We start from the raw sequence: 19448 nt of genomic DNA, 5'->3' as shown, positions 1-19448 counted from the left end.
TCTGTCGCAGTGACCTAACCCTTACACACACATATAGCTACTCACGCACACACACACACACACACACACCTTAAAGTTTAACAGTGACTAAGGAATGCAGTGACACAGACGAGCTCCACCCTTTTTAAAATTATTATGAAATGGACTTGCCACAAACTTTGTGTACAAACATTTACTTAGTCATCTTTTGTACTGAGATTGGTCTGTTTTACTGTTTCAAGGTATTAATGTTTTTTAATTAATGCTTTTTTTTTTTTTTTTTTTTACTGAGCATAGGGTTTTGTTTTTATTTGTGATTTCAGCAGTCTGACTACCACATGTGTATGTGGAGATTTATATTTTTCTCATCTTTTCTGGGAGTTTTAGATGTCTGGAAATTTATCCAGTTGCTAGTCTTTAAAGTGAGACAAGAAACTGAGGTTTAAAATTTAAACCTTGCTTCTCATTAAACCATGGATGGAATAAAGAAACACACATTCAGATGTAGCAGTTATCAGATTTATTGTCTTATTTATGCCTTCATGTAAATATTCACAGGGGATTGAAAATACAACAATCCTGGAAGGGAAACTAAATTGCTACCATAGCAAATCATCCACATCTCATTCACCTGCTTAGATTTTTTTTTTTTTAAATAATAGCTTAGCAGTACCATTACTAAAGACTTTATCAAATATTTGATCAATGTAATCCTTCATCAAAATATCATCTGCTTGTTGCTGGCATGTGTTGCATATGTGACTAAAAGCTGCATTTTGTTTACACAATAACACTATTCATACTTTTATGAACATCCTTCTTACCCATTAGAATCAACATTTATGTAAAGGCATTGCAAAAGGGGCATCATCCTTCATCACCATATATTAATCTTACTACAAGAGTATAGTAAACATCTTTTGAGAATTAATCCCTAAAAAAAATATCCTTTTTTTTATTATTTTATGAGCTGTTCAATCATTGAATGTTAAGGGAGAATCTACGCCAGCATCATAAGTTCTCACTGCATAATCTAACTCGTCAGTTTAATTGGGATTGGGGTATTTTGTTGACAAAATGGTTCAGTAACCATCATACAGAAATACAAAACATGTGAAAGTCGCTTCAGGTCATTTGTGACCGTCTTGCACAAGTCCATTAGCAAATTTTAAACAGGCCTTGAACCATATTATCATATTCCTATATTATTAGGAAGCCCATCATCTTCATCATCACCATCATTATAAAAAATTCTGTACATCAGACCGACATGCCTGAAGAAAATGAGGCCTCTTCTATATAAATCCCCCCAATTTTTTTTCAATCATTGTAAAGCAGTCTCTTCTCGTCCTCATTGTCATCGCACATCTTCTTTCCCTGCTGCAGCGTTCTCTGTCTCTTTCTCCTCGATAGGAAGGGTCGAACGTGGCCTCCTTTTCTCTTTGAAGCGACCTGAACGGGACACTTTCATGTTTCTACGACATGTCTGCTCATTGAAGACCGACTCCAGCTGGGAGTCATCGAAGGTGTCATCGCTGATGAGGCTGGAGCTCTTGTTGGACTCTTGCTGAGGTGGGGGCTGGCCGCTGGAGGGCTTGGAGACTGCAGGTTCTTTTTGCTTCTCTGGTTGTTGTGCAAAAGGGTTAAAGTCTGGGTCAAAGACACTGGATGACCCTGTGTCCTTGGGGCCTCCACTCTTTTTCTTTGGCAGGAAAGCTTTCCACCACGGGGTCCTCTCTGTCATCTTGGACTGTTAGGAGGGGCCTGTGACAGAGAGAAGATCCAATCAGCTGGATGTTCTTGTTATTTTATGGTCCATTCATGTGCATTAAACTCCATATATCTAATGCATCAAAAACATCATCATTAATATTTTATAAACACATTAATTTTCTCCTGTTTGACATTTTCCTCCCACAAATATTCAAACTGCCTTGTTTTGTTTAAATATTTGCCATTTAACCTGATAAAGTTGATATATAGATACTCCAATTTCCCACGAGTGTGTCCAAGTCTCATCAAGTAATCCCATGAATAACCAGTATAACCATATTTAGCTTCTCTGTAAAACTGGTTTAATGAGTTGTGAGAACAGAAGCCCAAATCACAGCGAAAATTATGTGTAAACAAACGCAAAAGAAAAAAAGCTCTCAGGATCCCTTACCTCAGCTGCAAACGGAAACGAGGTCAGTCAGGATCAAATCAAGTGTAAATTTTCAGCTTTTATAGTGCTGAGATATAGATATGATATATCACAACGCTAAAACAGTCAGAGATTTCTCTTTCAGTCTCTAACAACAGTCTCAAAAGAGCGCAGAAATATCCATTTTACGCACTCGCCAGGTTTCTGGTCGCCTTACATCTCCCGACATCTGAAAGTCTGTGTCGTTTTTTAACGCTATTTTAGTTTAATAAGCTCCTGTTTTTCGGCACCTCTTGGGATTATTACAGAAGAAGTGAGACATTTATAAGGAGCGGCTTACCTCTAGTGAACCAGCAGGTTTCCGCCTCCGAAACTCTCATACAGAAACACCTGTCCTCACTCCCCATTGGCTCAGCTCTCTGAGTGTGTCACGTGAGAACTCCTCAGGTGAACGCACTGCAAGGGTAGGCGGGGTTTATGGCTGCCTGGCAACACACCCCATGGGAGCATGCGCTTCTTCCGTAAAAGAGTCAAAAGGGAGAAAATAAAAGGCTTTGTATCAGCTGAACCAGCCCTGGCCGGGGACTCAACTTATGTTTGGGCTATTTCTTTTTACTCAGAGGAAATGTGAGACTTTTGTTTATTTTAGGTAACTGTTTTAACCACGACAACAGATTGTCCTCTGCAGTGTGCATTTCGGCTACATGATTTCAAATGAGCGCGTGCGATAGGACTGTCATTACTGTCCTGAACGTGCAATTGTTGCAGCTGTACGTTCAAATTAAGTGAGGGGAAGCTGTTTGGCCTGGCGCCAGTGTCATCTGCTTTGCTGCTTGTCTCTTGTGTTTCATTCCGGATGCTTCTGCTTGTCCTTTCACTTAAACTCAATTCCACATCCAGATTCAGTTTTTTGTGTTTTTCCTTCTGTCTCCCTGTCTGTAGTGACTCTTATCCAGAGCTCACAAGTGCATTATGATAACAATGATTTGTGCTCCATGTCCTCCATCACCTTTAAAAGGTTTTAAAAGACACACCTTCTGATGATTAATGTGCCATTTATGGAGGATTACAGGACGTGTTTAGAGGTTTCAGTGTCCTGACATGACACCACTGTGTAATGTGTTGTGTTAAAAGGAATTATTTAATGATGCATTGTGGTGCAAGCATCGTGTTTCCTGTTAAAAACCTAAGATAAAAATATTTCCACTCACTTTGTAAAACAAATATCTACTTTTATTTCTTGACCTCTTAGTTTTCCATCAATTATTATTGAAATTTAATAAAGTAAAGTTTTTCAAACGTTAATACTGATAAGAAGTCATTTGTTTTTTTATACAACTGCACCATTATATTTTAGTGGAAGGACTTGCACTTATGAAACTGCACAACGTACAGATAAAATGCTTTTGTCAAGATGAACAAGCAAGAAGAAAACTGTATAAAGTAACTACTTGTAATTCTATTGCATTCACTCCAGAAAGGACAGTACAATTACAGTTCATGTCATAATGTGAATAATATAATAGCTAATAAGCCAATTAGTACACTATTCTTGTGATAACCTTCTCCCAAATTAAAGGTACTACGTATTTCTTCCAACTGTCTTAATGAGTTAGCCTATGCATAGTGAGTTAATTATTTATACCCTTTCTTGGATCTCCAGTGACTGTGTCTTATAAAAACCATTCAACTGCGTTTCCTGAACCGTAAGCAGCAAAATAATAATCTGTGCACGAGACTTGACTAAAGCTCTTTTTTTTTTAAATCTGCAGCAGCACTTCAGAGTGCAAGTTGTTCTTATCAATCCCATATGCCTATATATAATGCATCAGACACTACTGTCCCAGTTTTAAGAGTAGAGATAGTGTAGCCTATTAATAGTTAAATTAAAAGTCACTCACTTATTCCAACTGAATGAAAATGTGAATTAGTAGATGTATATGATTGAAAAATAACATCAAACAAGAGTATGAACAATATTAAGATGTTTCCTTAAAATGCAAGTTAATAGAGCTATGTTTAACATTTTAAAACCTCAGGTTGCCAATAGGCAAATGGAGAATAGATGGCAAAACTATTCCAGAAATGGATATTTTGAAGATCTCACCTGAGCTGTCTGCTCTCTAATTTTCCTGCTTCACTTCATCAGTTTGCCTTTGCAGAGACAAGGTATATTGTGCTATTGTATAGAACTACAGCTGCATCATTCCAGAGACATATTCATTTTCATCTTGAAAGTAATTATTTATTTATTAATTTGTTTATTTGTTTGTTTTTTATTGGCAGGATAATTTGCATATGATTGCATTTGATATCAGATACTGGCAGAGGTAATATCTGATATACAGATATTTGCATATCTTAACAAATCTCCAAAGTCTTCCAATTTTTATGATTTCAAAAGCATTCAAAGAGACATTGTGTTTGCAGAGATGGACATGCAATTTTTGTGCAGAAGCCTAAAAAAATATGCACAGGGCTAGAAGGATTACATGAAACCCACAATGTCTGAAGATAATTATCTAGTTGATGGTTGATTTTATAGCGCAGGCTTAAATTACTCATGAAATCTAATTATTTTTTTCTTCTTATTAAAACCATTTCTGTTGTGTGGAAAAACATATTACAAAGTGTCTAAGATCTTGAAATAAAAAAATATATGAACATCCCAGATGTGATGTTATGCTGTCTACAACCATTTCTCTGACTGTGAAATCCTTGAACAGTTTCTTTCTGGGTTGTTGCCAACAGGGACGACCCAGAGAAACCCAGAGACAGAAAGAGGAGGGAGGAAACAGGGAATACCTTTTGTTTCTCTCCTCCAAAGTGAGAGCAAAATATGTTGTCATGCCACCAGGAATGTGTGCCATGTCTCTGTCACTCCTTCAACCTGTATACCTTGGGGACTCCTCTCCTTCCAGCCACCATCCTAGTCGAAACTCTGCAGAGGTATTCTCTGTCTGAGCTGCACAGAAAAAGTTGCTCGTACTTTCATGTTATACTTCCTTCGCACACACAGGTAAGTATGAATGCACCTAAAATGCTCACACTCTTTACTAATCTAAGTCAATGTGTAACACATTGGAGGAGAAGCTGCAGACTGACGATTCATGACATTTTTGGGGTTTATATTTACTATTTATTTGATTGTTATCAAAAAAGTCAAGGTAGAACCTGTTAAAACTGCATTTTTAGATGTAATTTTCCTTCATTTTGTTTTCATTTGTCAAGAAAACTGCTGAAGATTTTTTTGTTAAGCACATTTTTAAAAAGCAAATTTTTCACCTAATTTAGCACTTCAAAAGATGAAAAAAAGATCAGATTTTTAGTTATATTTTCTAACATATTTTCCTTTCTTTGTTGCATTTGGTCTGTAACTCCAACCCTCTGTGCCTTATCTCATAATCTACTCTCTTCTCCACAACACAGTATTACATCTAACCCAACTACAAGCTGATCATTAACTATAACCACACCAGGTTGAAGGAAACATCCATATACTCAGATAGAGATCAGCACCATAAACATCAGCCTTGTTACTACCAAGCCTGCACTGATTTCTGCAGGATGAATGTGAAGAGAAAGAAAGTGTTTTTCCACTGAAACTTGGAGAACGCATGCTGACAATTGAGTGATTCTGTCGAGCCATACCGAAGCAATGCCTTGAATTATGCGAGGAATTCCCGCTGTCCGTATCTGTATCTTTATCTGGAAACAGTTGGCCCGATGAAATAACAAACTGCATGAATCAAGTCTTTTAACTGTGCCAAGTACCTGCAAGTAAGAGGAAATACTTAGTCACACACAGGGATGACTAAATCTATTCTCAGTTGCTTTAAATGGTGGTGTGTTGAAATACTGCATTAAAAAACATAAAAAACAAAACAACAAGAATATAAAAACTTAAATGGTATTTTTGTATTTACATCTCTGTAGCATCAATGTCTTTCTGCTATCCAGCATGGATGAGGTAGTATGATTCCCAAGAGGACAAATGGACAGTTTTACACTGTACTTCAGTCTTAGTTAAAGTGTATAGTGTATATTTACATATAGTACAAACATACACTACTCGCCAGTGTTCTACTGCCATTCTTAACATTTTGTAAGTTTTCTTGGAGTTTGATGTAAAATATTATATTTCATTTTCAGCTTGGATAGTTAAACACAAAAATGTTGTCCTACAAAGCTTTGCAGAATGTCTTGCTTAAACATCTCACATGTGGGGAAGATAAGTAACTTTAATGGTATCATACTGAATGTATGTATGAATTCCAACACAACACTGTAACACCGGTACCTTCTCACATTGTGCAAGTCATCCATGACATTGGCACTGATGCACTTCACGTACCATCACAGATTCTGCAGTTTATACTTTTGATTGGATGGTCTTGAACATCAATCCAGTCTTTGACAGCTGAAATAACTTTCTTTAAGAGAAAATGTGTCTGCTGCCTTTCTGTCCCCTGAAGTGAGCCAATATGCACAGAATATGGCAGGATATCAGCACTGAGCTGCATATGGCCTCCTCCTCGTGTACAACTGCTTCAGGTTCCAATTCTGGATACAGCAGGCTACTTTCTCCTACGACAATAATCGTCCAAAGTACTTCTGGACCAATAAAATGATACTGAATCCTGTTAAATGATGGCTTCTTATGCAGTTTCAGCTGAAAGCTCCAAAGACATCCAACAGTGCTTTAGACTCTTGGCTTTTGCCCTTTGAAATGTATCCAGAGTCCTTGAATATTTTTAAAACATATTTTGCACTGTAGATTTTTTAATATCAAACAAATTTACATTTTTTAAAGGTGAGAAATACATATTTTTCTTTTAACTAATTGATGACTCTCTGATGGAATTAGACACAAAATGGTGATGAATGACCCATCTGTCCCAAAAACGACTAACCCAATCCTGATCCCTTACCTGTCAGCCATAAATATGTCAACTGTAAAATCCAGTACATTCTGTAAAATTTGTTTCTTTCTTTACTTTACTTTTTTTTTTTTTTTTTTTTTCAAAAAGGTCCTGACATTTTAGAAATAAAATTAAGTGGTTAAGTGAAAAAAATGAAAAAACATTTTGTTTTTTTGCACAACTGTTTAGTAATTTTCAAATTAATTATTACGCTCGTTTTTTTGGGGGGGGGGTTGCTGCATTTTTAGAAAAGTTTATAGTTTTACTGACAGTGGCATTGATACATTTAGATTAACCTATTTAGATTAACTAGACAGTCCAGATCTCAGACTGGAACAAACTAAAACACAATGTTGTCATTCCTTCAAGCTTGCATAAATATTTTTGTTGATTCAGAGGCATCAAGCTCAAAGTACAAGTGCTTGTCTCTGCTCATGTTGATGGTTTTCTTGCATCATGCATCTGTCAAGTGTCTATGAGTGAAGTAAGTCATTGTAAAACGATAAACCTGAAAATCTCTTTTTGTCACTGTGTAGTATTGACCAACAGGTTGAACAAAGGTGTGCTAACCATGGGAAGGAGAGCAGGAAGGCAGCTAGTTGGACTGGTAGAGTCAGCTTGGAAAGGAAAAAAAAAACCTAGCAACGGAAGTAAGTGGCTACTGTAACTAATGATAGTAACAAAACAAAAACCTGCTTTATTTGCTGCCTTGCATAACAAACTTTTATGTGTTACTCTGCAGACACATTCTTGACTAGAATTGAAGGTAAATGGGTCAAATTGTGCAGGAAAATATCCCAACAACACCTGTCTTCTCCAGAGCATTGGGGCGGAGCTGAATTGAATGGAGTTTCGATCTATTTAATTGTGTGTTTATTTTGAGGATTGTATTGTTTGGCTGGTTTTCCTCCATGTTTTTTTTTTTAATTATGACACACTGACTAAAGTGTAGGTGAGCTTCTCTTGTGATTTGTGCAGAAAATCAAGGTTAAAACCCACTGAAATACACAAAGGAAACACAGCAATAGGGTTGTTTTTTTGTATTTTCTTTATGGTTGTGATTGTTTTTTTCATTGCCACCAGTTTTGTACAGCTGTACATTCCCTTATTTGTACAACCATAGAGAACATAATAAGTGAACTTCATGAGTGTTTCTCTGATTGCAGAGCACATGACTTCTCTATGTACAGTCCTGTCAAAGTTGAAATATTTATTCTTTTTCTGAGTCAGATGAGCTTAAATATGTAAATTAAAGCATTTCTCATGAAAGTATTTGTATGTCTTGTGCAACCTGTGTGTAAAAATTAATCAGTGACAAAAAGAGATTTTAAAGGTTTACATTTCCACCATGTCTTACTTTGTTAATTTTTCCTGCATATTTCCTCATTAACTCTGTCCCAGTGTAGCACTCATAAGTGTTTAGTGGAATAAATTGTTGTATTTCAAGATTGTTTATTGTTTCTGCTTTAGCTTGGATCCCTGTCATTATGGAAAGGTTGGTCACATTGGTATGACTGATAATACGCTAGCTTAATTCAGATACCACTGTGTGGAAATACAGAAAGGGTAATAGGTCACTGCATTATTTTGCTTATTTTGGTGCCACCTTTTATTTGATTGTTGTGATTAATTTCCTTTTGCTTTGGATTACGTTGAAGTAAACTGCACTGAGTTATTTTCTTTGTCTGTATTAGAAGTTATCAACATATTTTACTGAGATCTCAAACATAGGGAAGGCCCTATCCCAGCCTCTCTGATTCTCTATAGTTCATAAAGTCACAATACTCATTGTGGTTTTGCCAATTTATTATTGCTTTATGTCTATATTTTAACTTTATAAGGTATCAGCAGCTATACCATCTTTACAAGTTAGTAAATCTACACAACCATGAGTTTAAAAATTAAATCAGGTTGTCATATATACATCATATCTAAGATTTTAAAAACAGAACTATGTAAATTGCGGAAATGGCACATTGGATTATTACTGTAAAACTTGTTTTACAACTCTAAAGTTCTCAGTGAAAGCTAAGGGTACCATAATTGTATTTTTAATAACCTTAAGATACTGTCAAACAGGATCAAATCATACTAACTTATTCTGACTTTCTTCTAATAAACTTAACAGCTGGATACATTTTAACATTGTGTGAGTTTGTTGGTTATGAGATTAATGTTTCACGTTACCATTGTGGTCTTGCTTTGACAGCATCATGTATTTTGGCATTATGTCACAACATTCATGTAAATATAAGCCTATGTTTTTTTTTTTGTGTGTGTCACGTAAAATGTGCTTTTATGCTTTTTGTAACAAAATGTCAAAGTGCATTTTTGTCAAAAGCAGTGTAAAAATATAAAATAAGCAAGTAAAAAATTCTTTGGATTTTCAGGATACAGAGTTTTTTTTATGGTACAGGTGGAGCTACGGAGTGTTCTGTATGTACCATTTGTTTATTGTTAATTTCTTGTTAATTACAATGCAATAAGTGCACTGTGATGAATACATCTAAGTAAAAGAAAGAGTTACCTGTCTAATAACTGGCATTGTAACAAAAGTATATCCTAAAGGCATAGCCATGTACAGTGCATACTTATAAGACAGCAAATATCAGAAAAAATACAGCCTCACTAGTCATTTCTGTTCTGTGTTGAGATTGATAATGAACGAGACATTTTATTCTTAAACTATCTTTTGCCTGAATGCCATGTGACCATGCATCGCTAGATACCTTAATGAAAGATATTAAAACTTGACATGAAGTTCAGAGTTATCAGTTTCTCTCAACTGTGGAAACATTCATTGGTTTCTGTCTGGATTGTTGCCAACAGGGACTACCCAGAGAAACCCAGAGACAGAGGAAGGAGGAAAGACGGGAATACTTTTTGTTTCTCTCTTCTGATATGAGAGTGAAAGTTGTCCCTGTGATACTTGGAACGTGCCCATAAGTGTGTTTCTTTCCTTAAGCAATACCTGCACACCTGAGGAACTCCCTTTCACCATCCTAGTCAAAACTGAAGTTATTTTCTCTCTGGTGCATAAATAGAGCTGCACATTATGGAGCTTTATGTTTCTTGTGTCAACACACAGAAAACTATGAGTCAAACAGTGGAAAAATATAAATTATCCAGCAGCACTGAAAGGATGAAGGACGCTCGAGTTTTAACTAATTTTAGAAGCACTGGGACTAAAAACTTCACCTAATTTGGAGACAGTAGGCTGACAAAAATGACAGCACTGTGCAAGGCCTCAATGCTCAAAACGGCTTCTTGACACATTTAAAACACATACTTCTGCTTAAAACGTCCTAATGCTAGTTTCATCTACAAACCTTTCATCGTCAACACCAAGTAACATTTAAGCTGTGCTGGGAAGATCTTGTGAAAACAATTAAACAATTCAAAAGCATCTATGAACCATGTAGGAGTATGAGGACCTCGCTGCAAGCTATAATATGTAAACTGCACATTTTCTGTACCGTACTCAGCATCCTAAAGACCTAAGTGCTCTCTGTTATTTGACCACAAGATAGAGCCATAAAGAAACAACTCACATTCATGGTAAACAATATTTGTCATTTTCTTGATGTACAAGTAGTTTATGTTTACGTTTTTTTGTTTTCTAAATTAAAATGTCATCTGTGAACCTTGAGGGAAGGGAAGTTTATTTGTAAAGCACATTTCATGTACAAGACTATTCAAAGTGCTTTTTATGTAAAGCACTTTGAAATAAAAACATCACAATGGTGTAAAGAAAGCATTGGCAAAATGTAGCAGAAAATAGTAAAAATCACAATAAAATCATAAAATAAATTAAAATGATTGAAAGCAAGATAGGCTAAAAAGAACCATCCAATTTAACCTGTAGACGCACCTGGCCAGAGTCTTTAGATCTCACAGCCCTGTTTGGATTATATTCTCTGAACATATTACTGATGTATTCTAGGCCTAAACCGTTCTAGGATTTGTAAACAATCAGCAGGGTTTTAAAATCTAATCTGCTACTGACTGGAAGTCAGTATAAAGCTTTTAAAACTGGTGTGATGTGATCAGATGTCTTAGTTGTACTTAAAGCTCTAGCAGCAGCATTCTGGATGAGCTGCAGATGTTTAATGCTTTTTTTTGGGAAGTCTTGTTAAAAGACCATTACAGAAATGCCACAATCATGGAGACAAATGTGTTGCTGAGTTTCTTCTGGTCTTTCTTGGTGACTAAACTTATGATTCTGAGCTGGTAAAAAGCTGTCTTAGTGGCAGCTTTGATGTGGCTTCTGAAACTCAGATTTGAGTCTTTTAACACTTTACCGAAGGATGGTTGCCATAAATCATGTCCCTTTTTACATGACATTTTAGAAAAATTTCCTTTTCAGATATGGATAAAAATAGTAGTCCAGGTTAGCAGATTACTGATCTGAAGGATTTTTTTTAACCTCAATTCCAAATTTAAAACTGGTTCCCTGTAATATATAATGAACAAAATGGGGTTAGTAAGTTGTGATTTTAAAATTAACACCAAAATATAACAAATGAAACAATCAACCTCTTTTATAAGAAGCCAATTAGTAAATAAACCAAACAATGAGACAACAAAGTCATAGCAATGTTGACAGCTAAACTGTCAGCTTTTAACTCCGATAATGGCAGTGTACAATGGGCTTTTGAAAGTGTTTGTGATGACAGCAGCTGCCTTTTTCTGTCTGAAAATGACCCAATGAACCAAAGCAGGAACATGTAAGGTTATAAAAATGCAACAGTGAGGTAAAGGATGCTCAAACAGATGTAAAGCTTTGGTGAACCTCGAACTGCTTGCGGTCTTTTGTTGATTTGATCAACATCTTTATTTGTTTATTATTAGTAACATTTAGTAATCCTGTTAGTAGAATATTTCGGATGATGGTTCTCTTCACAAAAACATAGAACAATGTTTGAAATCTCACAAAATAACGTAAATATTATTTCTCTGCATTGCCTTATAGAGCTGTACTTTAACAGATATAGTTAAAGGCTTACATTCACACTCGTGCATAACACTGCAAAATTCAAGAAAGAATCGACTTTAAAATTAAATTATACATAGTAAAGAGTATTTCACTACAATATCAAGCGTGTATGTATGAAACTGCACATTAATGCAGAGGACTATTTACAGGTGTGTTATAGGATTATAAATAACGTGAATGTTTATACTTTTTAAAAAAAAATCACATTAACAAGGTTAGTTTGTTCTGTAACTTGTATTTACAGTCCAGTACGTGGCCCATGTTCCAATTCTGTCCTGATGGGGGGCGCTGTTGTGATTAATTCAATACCAGAACCATCTTGTAGAAGAAGTCACCGGATACGGTAAAAATTTCAACGAGGAAGAATAATTCAGCTCATGTAACTATAACATGGCGAAGGTTATCGTGAATATAAAAGACAGAAATATATAAAGGACAGAAATATGACCAACGCTTGACAAGAGCACTTGCTGTTTAATTTAGGTAAGAAATTTAAAACGTGTTTAACCAGACTTCAAAAACAAACCGGAACGAACCCGGCATGTATTAATTTGCTGTTTAAGCTAGTTGCTAACTTTAAAGTAGGTCATACAAAGCTGTCTAAAATAATCAAAATAAACACACGCTGCTTCTACTGCATCTGAGTATGCTTTCAGGGATGGGTCTTAATCCATTTTCTTACATTGTCGTTATGCAAAAAGAACATCGGTGGGCAATAATGAAGATCATCAGTCATGTTATGACCCGGTAAATGTCTCGTGATGTGAGACCATTACCTGGTCTGGTTATTAAATTATATTTTGTCTCAGCAGTAAAATTACCAGCTTGAAGAAGACTGGATCCCCAGCTTCATCAAATGGGACTAATCAATTAACTAACAAATGTTTGTACTTTAAACTTTAGTGAGAGTTTTTAGCTGACAGTTTCCACGTGTGATCTAACCCAGGTTGAGATGAGCGTCCCGTGTTTAGTTTCCGCTGCTGCCCGGAGCTTCAGCCTGCCAAGTCCCGCCGCCGGGTTGCTGTGTTGGCGGCTGCTGGGCTCCAACTCTGCCACGAGGTGAGGGCTGGGTTTTATTTATTGATGTTAAGATCCCCACTGATGCAACTTTATTTGCTCTTCATCTGTATTTACTAAATTGTATTTTGGCAACAAGACTGTATCAAACTGAGTTATGCGGATAAAAAAGGACTTTATGAACCTAGATCAGTGGAGAAATGTGTTGTGTATTTTGTCTGAGCTATCCCTTTAAGAGATTTCTTTTAACTACCATTGACACTGGGGACAAACTCCACTTGCTTTTATATAATATTTTGGTCACGCATGGCTTGTTTTTGTGTAGTTCACCACTTATCAAAAACAGGAATAGTTGACTAAAAATAATTTTCATATCTCTTCCTTACCAGAACCAGGAGAAGTGTGTCATCGAAAAGACAGATGGACCACCTAGAGAGGACAGCAAGCAACTTTAGACAAAATGTAGGTACAATTTGTCCTTGAAGTTTCCAGGACATGTTGAAGTACTTTCCTGTAATTCCGCTGTTTGTCCTGCGATTATGACCCACCTGTTGTCCCAACATAGGCTCTGTATCCAGCTCAAGTATGTGGGATAGTAAATGAGTCAGAGACTGTAAAGAGATTGAGAATAGCCGTCCATCCAGACTTCGTTTTCAAAGCAGGACAGTGGTAAGTAGACATTCTTCAAAGTTTTTATCTACTCTGAAAACATTATTGTCAGGGTTAGGGTTACTGTCTGCCTGGCTACTGTTTGTCAGACAAATGAATGAAATTAGATTTGAGCCTCCATCAAAGCAAATGGATTGAGTACAATTTTACAGCAAATCAAGGAATACTTCCCATTATTTAAAATCACAATACAAGAGCTGCCGATGCAGTGTTGGATAGCGCATATATACAGGTGTACACAAACAGCATCAGTGTTGTGTACACTATACAGAAAACCCCAGATGGCAGTTGTGCTTGACCTCCATCCTCCAACCTCCTGACCTCTTAGCAACCATTTATTCAGCTGACATATTCCAGTCCCTTTTGTAAGCGAAGCAGTGCTCAGAGCCACCACATGATGGCATTACTGTGTCAGAACTTTTGCATGAAATTCAGGCCTTTATTATTGATATAACTTGGAATAAACATGGGTCATACCAGTTTCCCCTGTGTGTTTCCATCTGCTAAAAGAAGGATCAGAGCTTGTAAATCAGGTAGAGCATTTTGATAAAGTTATGTTGTATTTAACGAATTGCCCGTTGAGCTGGGGACCATTTGTATGCTGGTTTGATATATTTAAATGTTTACAATTAGACTGATGCATAATATTGTAAGATCATTGATCCTTCAAATGAACTTAATTTGGCTCTTGAAGCATTGATATTCAGTTTGGTATTTCCTGAGTGGCGGTAGAGCTCTTGGTCTGTCAGTCCGTGTGCCATTCACAGGCAGTATCCTCATGAGCCCATATTGTTAGTGGGTGGTAATGAAGCAGCCAGTTTCTCTGCTCTGACTGCTAATAAATGCAAATGAATGTAAATGAAGGTTTTAAAGTGTTTTTTAAGAAAAAAAGAAAAGGAATGTCCAGGCCTTCATCCCCAGGTGTTAAGAGGAGGAGGAGATGGAAGGAACATATGCATGCCTTTTCATGGCAGATCCATGTTTATGATGCCTCTCGGGGTTTTGGAGGCACTGTCTTGAGTGTAACAGTGGATCATTGTGCCGGTGGAACATTAGCCCAGCTGTTTGGCGTTGCTGCTGTGGTTGCAGATGTAACCACGCTGTGTAAAAGACTAGGGCACTGCATCTGGTTTGGCTTTGTTCTCTTTGGTTTCTGGAACTGGTCTCACATCTCGCTGAGGTCAAGGGGTAATACATTACCTTCACTGAGCCTGTGACCTGCAGTTCAGCGTGCTTTGTTTCTACTACTGACAACTTTGTAAGCAAAGCATATTCAGAGTCGGTAAAGTTAAATAATAATGAAGAACAGTAATGGATATTTTAAAGCACAGTACCAGTCTGCATTATGAATAGACGAATAAATGAAACATCGTATTTTATTCATGTTGTGTGGTCTTGCTGGGTTGCAGGGTGGATTTCTTCATCCCTGGTGTTGAGAAGGTGGGAGGTTTCTCCATGTGCTCCAGCCCAGGTTTGCTGCAGCGGGAGGGGGTCATTGAACTGGCTGTCAAATACACCAAACACCCCCCAGCACACTGGGTCCACACTATGGTGAGTAAAGTAACCATTTTCATTTTGCCATGATATCCAGATACATTTTCTCAGGAAAAATGTCTGACTTTACTTAGGGGGAGTTTCCAGAGAAACAATTGGGGTTGTTCTAATACAGTGATTGCATCTGACTTCATTGATGAAACACTTACGGGGTACGGGACAAATGCTGCAAAGATGGTGGTATTAGGGACAGAGTAAAGCCACAATTTGTATTATATTTTGAAAGTCGAGTCAAGTCAAACTTGAAGAATTAGTTGCAGACAGATGGAAAAAAATCAATGGGACGATATAAACAGTGTTAAGATTAGTTGGTTTTTGGTTTTTTTCTTGTTTGGTCTTTTTTGTGAAAATGTTGTCTTTTTATATGAATACATGTTATAGTTTGTCTCCTAACATAAAGTGATTGACATGAGAAGTTGACTTAAACAAAAGCTTGGTTATTCTCAAATGATTGTCATTCTCAAATGATAACAAATAAAACAAATAAATAGCTATATACTCTGTTTATTCCTTTAATGTTGGGCTTCTCAGTACCTCCCATGAGAATGTTATAAAGTTACAAATTAACAGCAAATATTTTACTCGCGAGTGTTCAACCAAGTGGAACCCAGTAAGATGATCCAGTCTAATGCTTAGTTCGTCTCTTTAACCTGTGGTTTACAGTCTCAAAAGCTTCAGTCACTGTATTTTATGTCCTTAATGCCAGAAATGTAGACAGAATACTGTCATGATTGCTTTTGATAAGTACTTGTCACCATCTGTAAAACAAGATTTAATTTCCTCATGAATCATTCATAAAAAAATACACACACAATAATACATGCATAGTGTCCCCAGACTGTTCCAAGTACTGCAGAAATTAGTTTGGCTCCCAGTCTGACATTTTTCCAGTTTTCCACTTTATTTTGCACTTGAAGAGCATCTTTGCTCTGCATCCTGCTTCATTCAGGGCTCTGCATACACATGTGCTGAATGTATTCTGTGCTGTCTGATTTTAAAATATAATCACTCATTTTTGGAGGAAATAATGCCTGAAAATTGTCATCATAAAAGCATGGATGGATGTTTGTGTTCAGTAAGTTTCTAATCTGTAACATTGTGTTTCTTCTACTGGGAATCTGCTCTTAAAAGTATAGCAGCCTCTATTACAAACTAATCCACTTGTGTAAGTAGTGTATGAATATAAACGCCTTCTTTCAACTCGCCTTTGCAGTTTGCATGTTTGTTTGCAGCCTCTGTGTTTGATGGCAGGGCATAACAAACAGCTTTGAGCAACTACAGCATGTATAAATAAATAAGAGAAAGCGCTGCGCATTAGAGTGCTGTGAGACTTTGGGCTCTCAGCTCTCGGATCATTGGTTGAACCTTTTGTTTGATATTGAGCTCCAGGAATAGTGTAGGGACCATTTTAGCAGACTAAGAATGTAAGCATTATCATGTGGATGTTTGAAGATGAAGGCATATGACTTCATATGCCGTTATACTACAAAAGACCTTTGAAACTTGAAAACCCGTGCAGTAGGAAAGGTTCGTGTGTCAGATGTGAAACAGTCCTGTTTGCTGGAGTTTATTAGGTTTTAAGGCAACACCTAAAATTTCTCAACAGTTTTTATTTTCTTTTTTACCTTCTCTATATCAGTGTACAGTCGGCTCCCGCGTGGCCATGCGTGTCGGTGGGGACTTCTTCTTTAACCCATCGCCCTCTGACCCCTCTGTGGATTTGCTGTTGGTGGCTGGCGGTGTAGGGATCAATCCCCTCTACTCTATTCTGTTGCACACAAGAGATCTACTGCGCATCAGCCAAGCGACTGGTTTCCGGAGCTACAACATCGGTTCTGCCCACCTCTGTTACAGTGCTAAAAACACTCAAGAACTTCTCTTCAAAGTATGTAGTCTTGCATTTAACACTTTTTTTTTTTTTTTTTACTGAGGGAGAAAATAACTTGCTAAACCACAGCTTGGAATAACCTTGCAATGTGTACAGCCATGTGTGTGTAATTCATTAGTGTGCTTCATTTGTACAAATGAAAACAATGAATCACAGCCTGACTTGTTGTTTTTTGTTGTTATGGTTGTTTTTTTTTCTCAGAACTCTGTCATCGAGACATGTAAAGAGTTTCCTGACAAGTTTTCCTGCAACTTCCACATCACGCAGCAGAGCACGGAAGTTGATCCACTCCTCGAGCCATTTGTCAAAAGTAAGTTGCACGCACATACTTTTCTCCACAAAGCCGGGATGACTGAGTGGCTGACATATTCTGCCACAGTCTGCCTTCGTTGATTTATCTGTGTCATCATGTAGAACAGTCATTATCAAAGATGCATGTTGGAGAGACTAAAGCACTGAGTCTTGATCAATGAATTTGCTTCCCCGGTGTCTCCTCAGGTGGAAGGATCACAGAGGAGGAGTTGAAGGCTCATGTGGACCCACAAAGGACTTTGTGTTACTTGTGTGGACCCCCACCCATGATAGAAGCCATTTCAAAAATCCTCATGGACTTCGGCTTCTCGAAGGACAGAATCCTGTTTGAGAAGTGGTGGTAGGACCCCAGACGATTTCCAGAAACCAACAGGGGTTGCCTTACTCGCTTGTGCTCCTTTTTCTGTCATAACTAAGTGGGAGGAAGAACAGGTTGTGGAGAAAATTGGAAATAACTTCATTTCCCAGTGACCTGGATAAAAAGAACTGGAGTAGATGACGAAGTTCAACCTCCTGTCCTTGGTGCTACAAGGTTTAAGGTCTAAAATATCCCATAAAACTCACCCACTCCTCGGCTTGCAACTAACTCAGAGACTGCATACATTTTATTTTATTTTATTTCCTGCGATACAACTATGAAGACTTCTGTAACTTTAGCCTTGTGTTGTTAAACACATTTCCAGCAGATTCCTCACCACCGGTGCAGATCTGTCATAAAGTCACTTTTTAAAAGACATCCTTTAAAATGTTTTTTTTTAAAGAAAAAAGCACAGTGTGGTATCAAAAGGGGTTATGTGCTAAACTGTTTCCATTTAGCTGCTGCACCTGGATAAAAAGCAGCATAGTTTATAACACATAGACATAAATATAACAGAGTAGTTGGTAAAATCTACACCTGATCACTGGAACTTCATGTTTAGATGACTGATGTGTGTTCAGTATTGACCTGCTAACCTGTTCCTAGATGAAAAGAGTAAAATGTTTGACTTCTTTCACTATGTGCTTGTATATCTACCAAGTTGAATGACTATTAATTAGCAGATTTTAGCATATTTAGGCTGATGAGTTTGACAAGTGACATTCGATTGTTTTCACATCTTGTGTACACAAGGCTTATTATCGGTTACACACACACACCCACATACCCACAAACAGTTTTCTCATCCCGAGGTGGCATGCGTATCCCACGGTATCCTGTAATGGAACCCCCAGGCAGTCTCTGATTGATTTGGATCACTGAACATCCCTCGGAGATGGTGGCAAGCCTCTTGCTGTCATCTCTCTGTCGGGGTTTTGTCGTAGACACTCATTTACAAGTTAACTTGTCTTTTTTTTTTTCCTCCAATGAGGAAAATTGTTTATGATGGTAGCATGAAATTGAATGAAATAAAGAAACATTCAGGTAATTTGGCCATAAACACTTTATTGACCTCTTTATTATATCAAGACTTGCATGTTACACTATTTCTACACTTCACAGGTGATCCAGAAAATATGTATTGAATGTGTGAGTTAAAAAAGAAGAAAAAAAAAACGTGTTTTAGCAGAGAGTATGTTTGTGTTGAGCAAGCTCGAGGATAAATTCAATCTGAAGAGAAAAAAACTGCTACAGCCACATAAATGCAGATGGAAACGTATAACTGGTGACGTTGCCAATGTCTCGTGATTTTCTAATGGTTAAACTGTAAACTAGACGATGGTAACATGAGTTTCAGAACGCTAGTTTTGAGAGATTAAATTAATATTCATTCAGAAAAGCAGTTTGGTATTTAAATATATTTGTTGTACTTGATCGTTTCTAAACATAAAGGTCAACAGAATGTGATTTAAGGCAGATGCCAGAGTCTGTTTAAATTGAGTTTAATTCACATTCATGAGATGATTGTTTGGGCTCTTAACATAAGTTGATTGTTGCTAGTTTAGTTTCATGTAAAGTAGCAGTTAAATGAGTCAAGTACAGCTTAGAGT

At 37.1% G+C, this 19448-nt stretch overlaps 2 protein-coding genes across 2 annotated transcripts; one reads left to right on the top strand and one right to left on the bottom strand.

Moving 5' to 3' along the window:
* Positions 1-1336: 1336 nt before the first annotated feature.
* LOC306769581 (uncharacterized protein) lies at positions 1337-1723 on the bottom strand (the record flags this gene model as incomplete). The annotated part of the gene is made up of 1 exon (XM_079258247.1): positions 1337-1723. One exon carries the CDS (start codon positions 1721-1723, stop codon positions 1337-1339), a length of 387 nt encoding a protein of 128 aa, XP_079114373.1.
* Positions 1724-12394: 10671 nt separating this feature from the next.
* Positions 12395-18921, top strand: oxnad1 (oxidoreductase NAD-binding domain containing 1). Its single transcript, XM_079259066.1, has 8 exons — positions 12395-12523; positions 12987-13099; positions 13447-13519; positions 13623-13726; positions 15136-15277; positions 16920-17165; positions 17370-17478; positions 17667-18921. The coding sequence occupies exons 2-8, from the start codon at positions 12993-12995 to the stop codon at positions 17822-17824; spliced, it is 939 nt and encodes a 312-aa protein (XP_079115192.1). The 5' UTR covers positions 12395-12523; positions 12987-12992; the 3' UTR covers positions 17825-18921.
* The last annotated feature ends 527 nt before the right edge of the window (positions 18922-19448 follow it).

The sequence above is a fragment of the Telmatherina bonti genome (assembly GCF_933228915.1).
Source record: "Telmatherina bonti genome assembly, chromosome: 19".
In the NCBI taxonomy this organism is placed as follows: domain Eukaryota; kingdom Metazoa; phylum Chordata; class Actinopteri; order Atheriniformes; family Telmatherinidae; genus Telmatherina; species Telmatherina bonti.
Note: the sequence above shows the minus strand (reverse complement) of the source record. Positions and strands in the feature narration are given on the sequence as shown.

What these genes read in the sequence shown, in the direction of transcription:
- oxnad1 (XM_079259066.1), top strand. Translation starts at nt 12,993, where the DNA reads ATGAGCGTCCCGTGTTTAGTTTCCGCTGCTGCCCGGAGCTTCAGCCTG. An exon ending in GTTTTCAAAGCAGGACAGTG is followed by an intron (nt 13,727 to 15,135) that starts GTAAGTAGACAT and finishes GCTGGGTTGCAG; the next exon opens with GGTGGATTTCTTCATCCCTG. An exon ending in CACACTGGGTCCACACTATG is followed by an intron (nt 15,278 to 16,919) that starts GTGAGTAAAGTA and finishes TCTCTATATCAG; the next exon opens with TGTACAGTCGGCTCCCGCGT.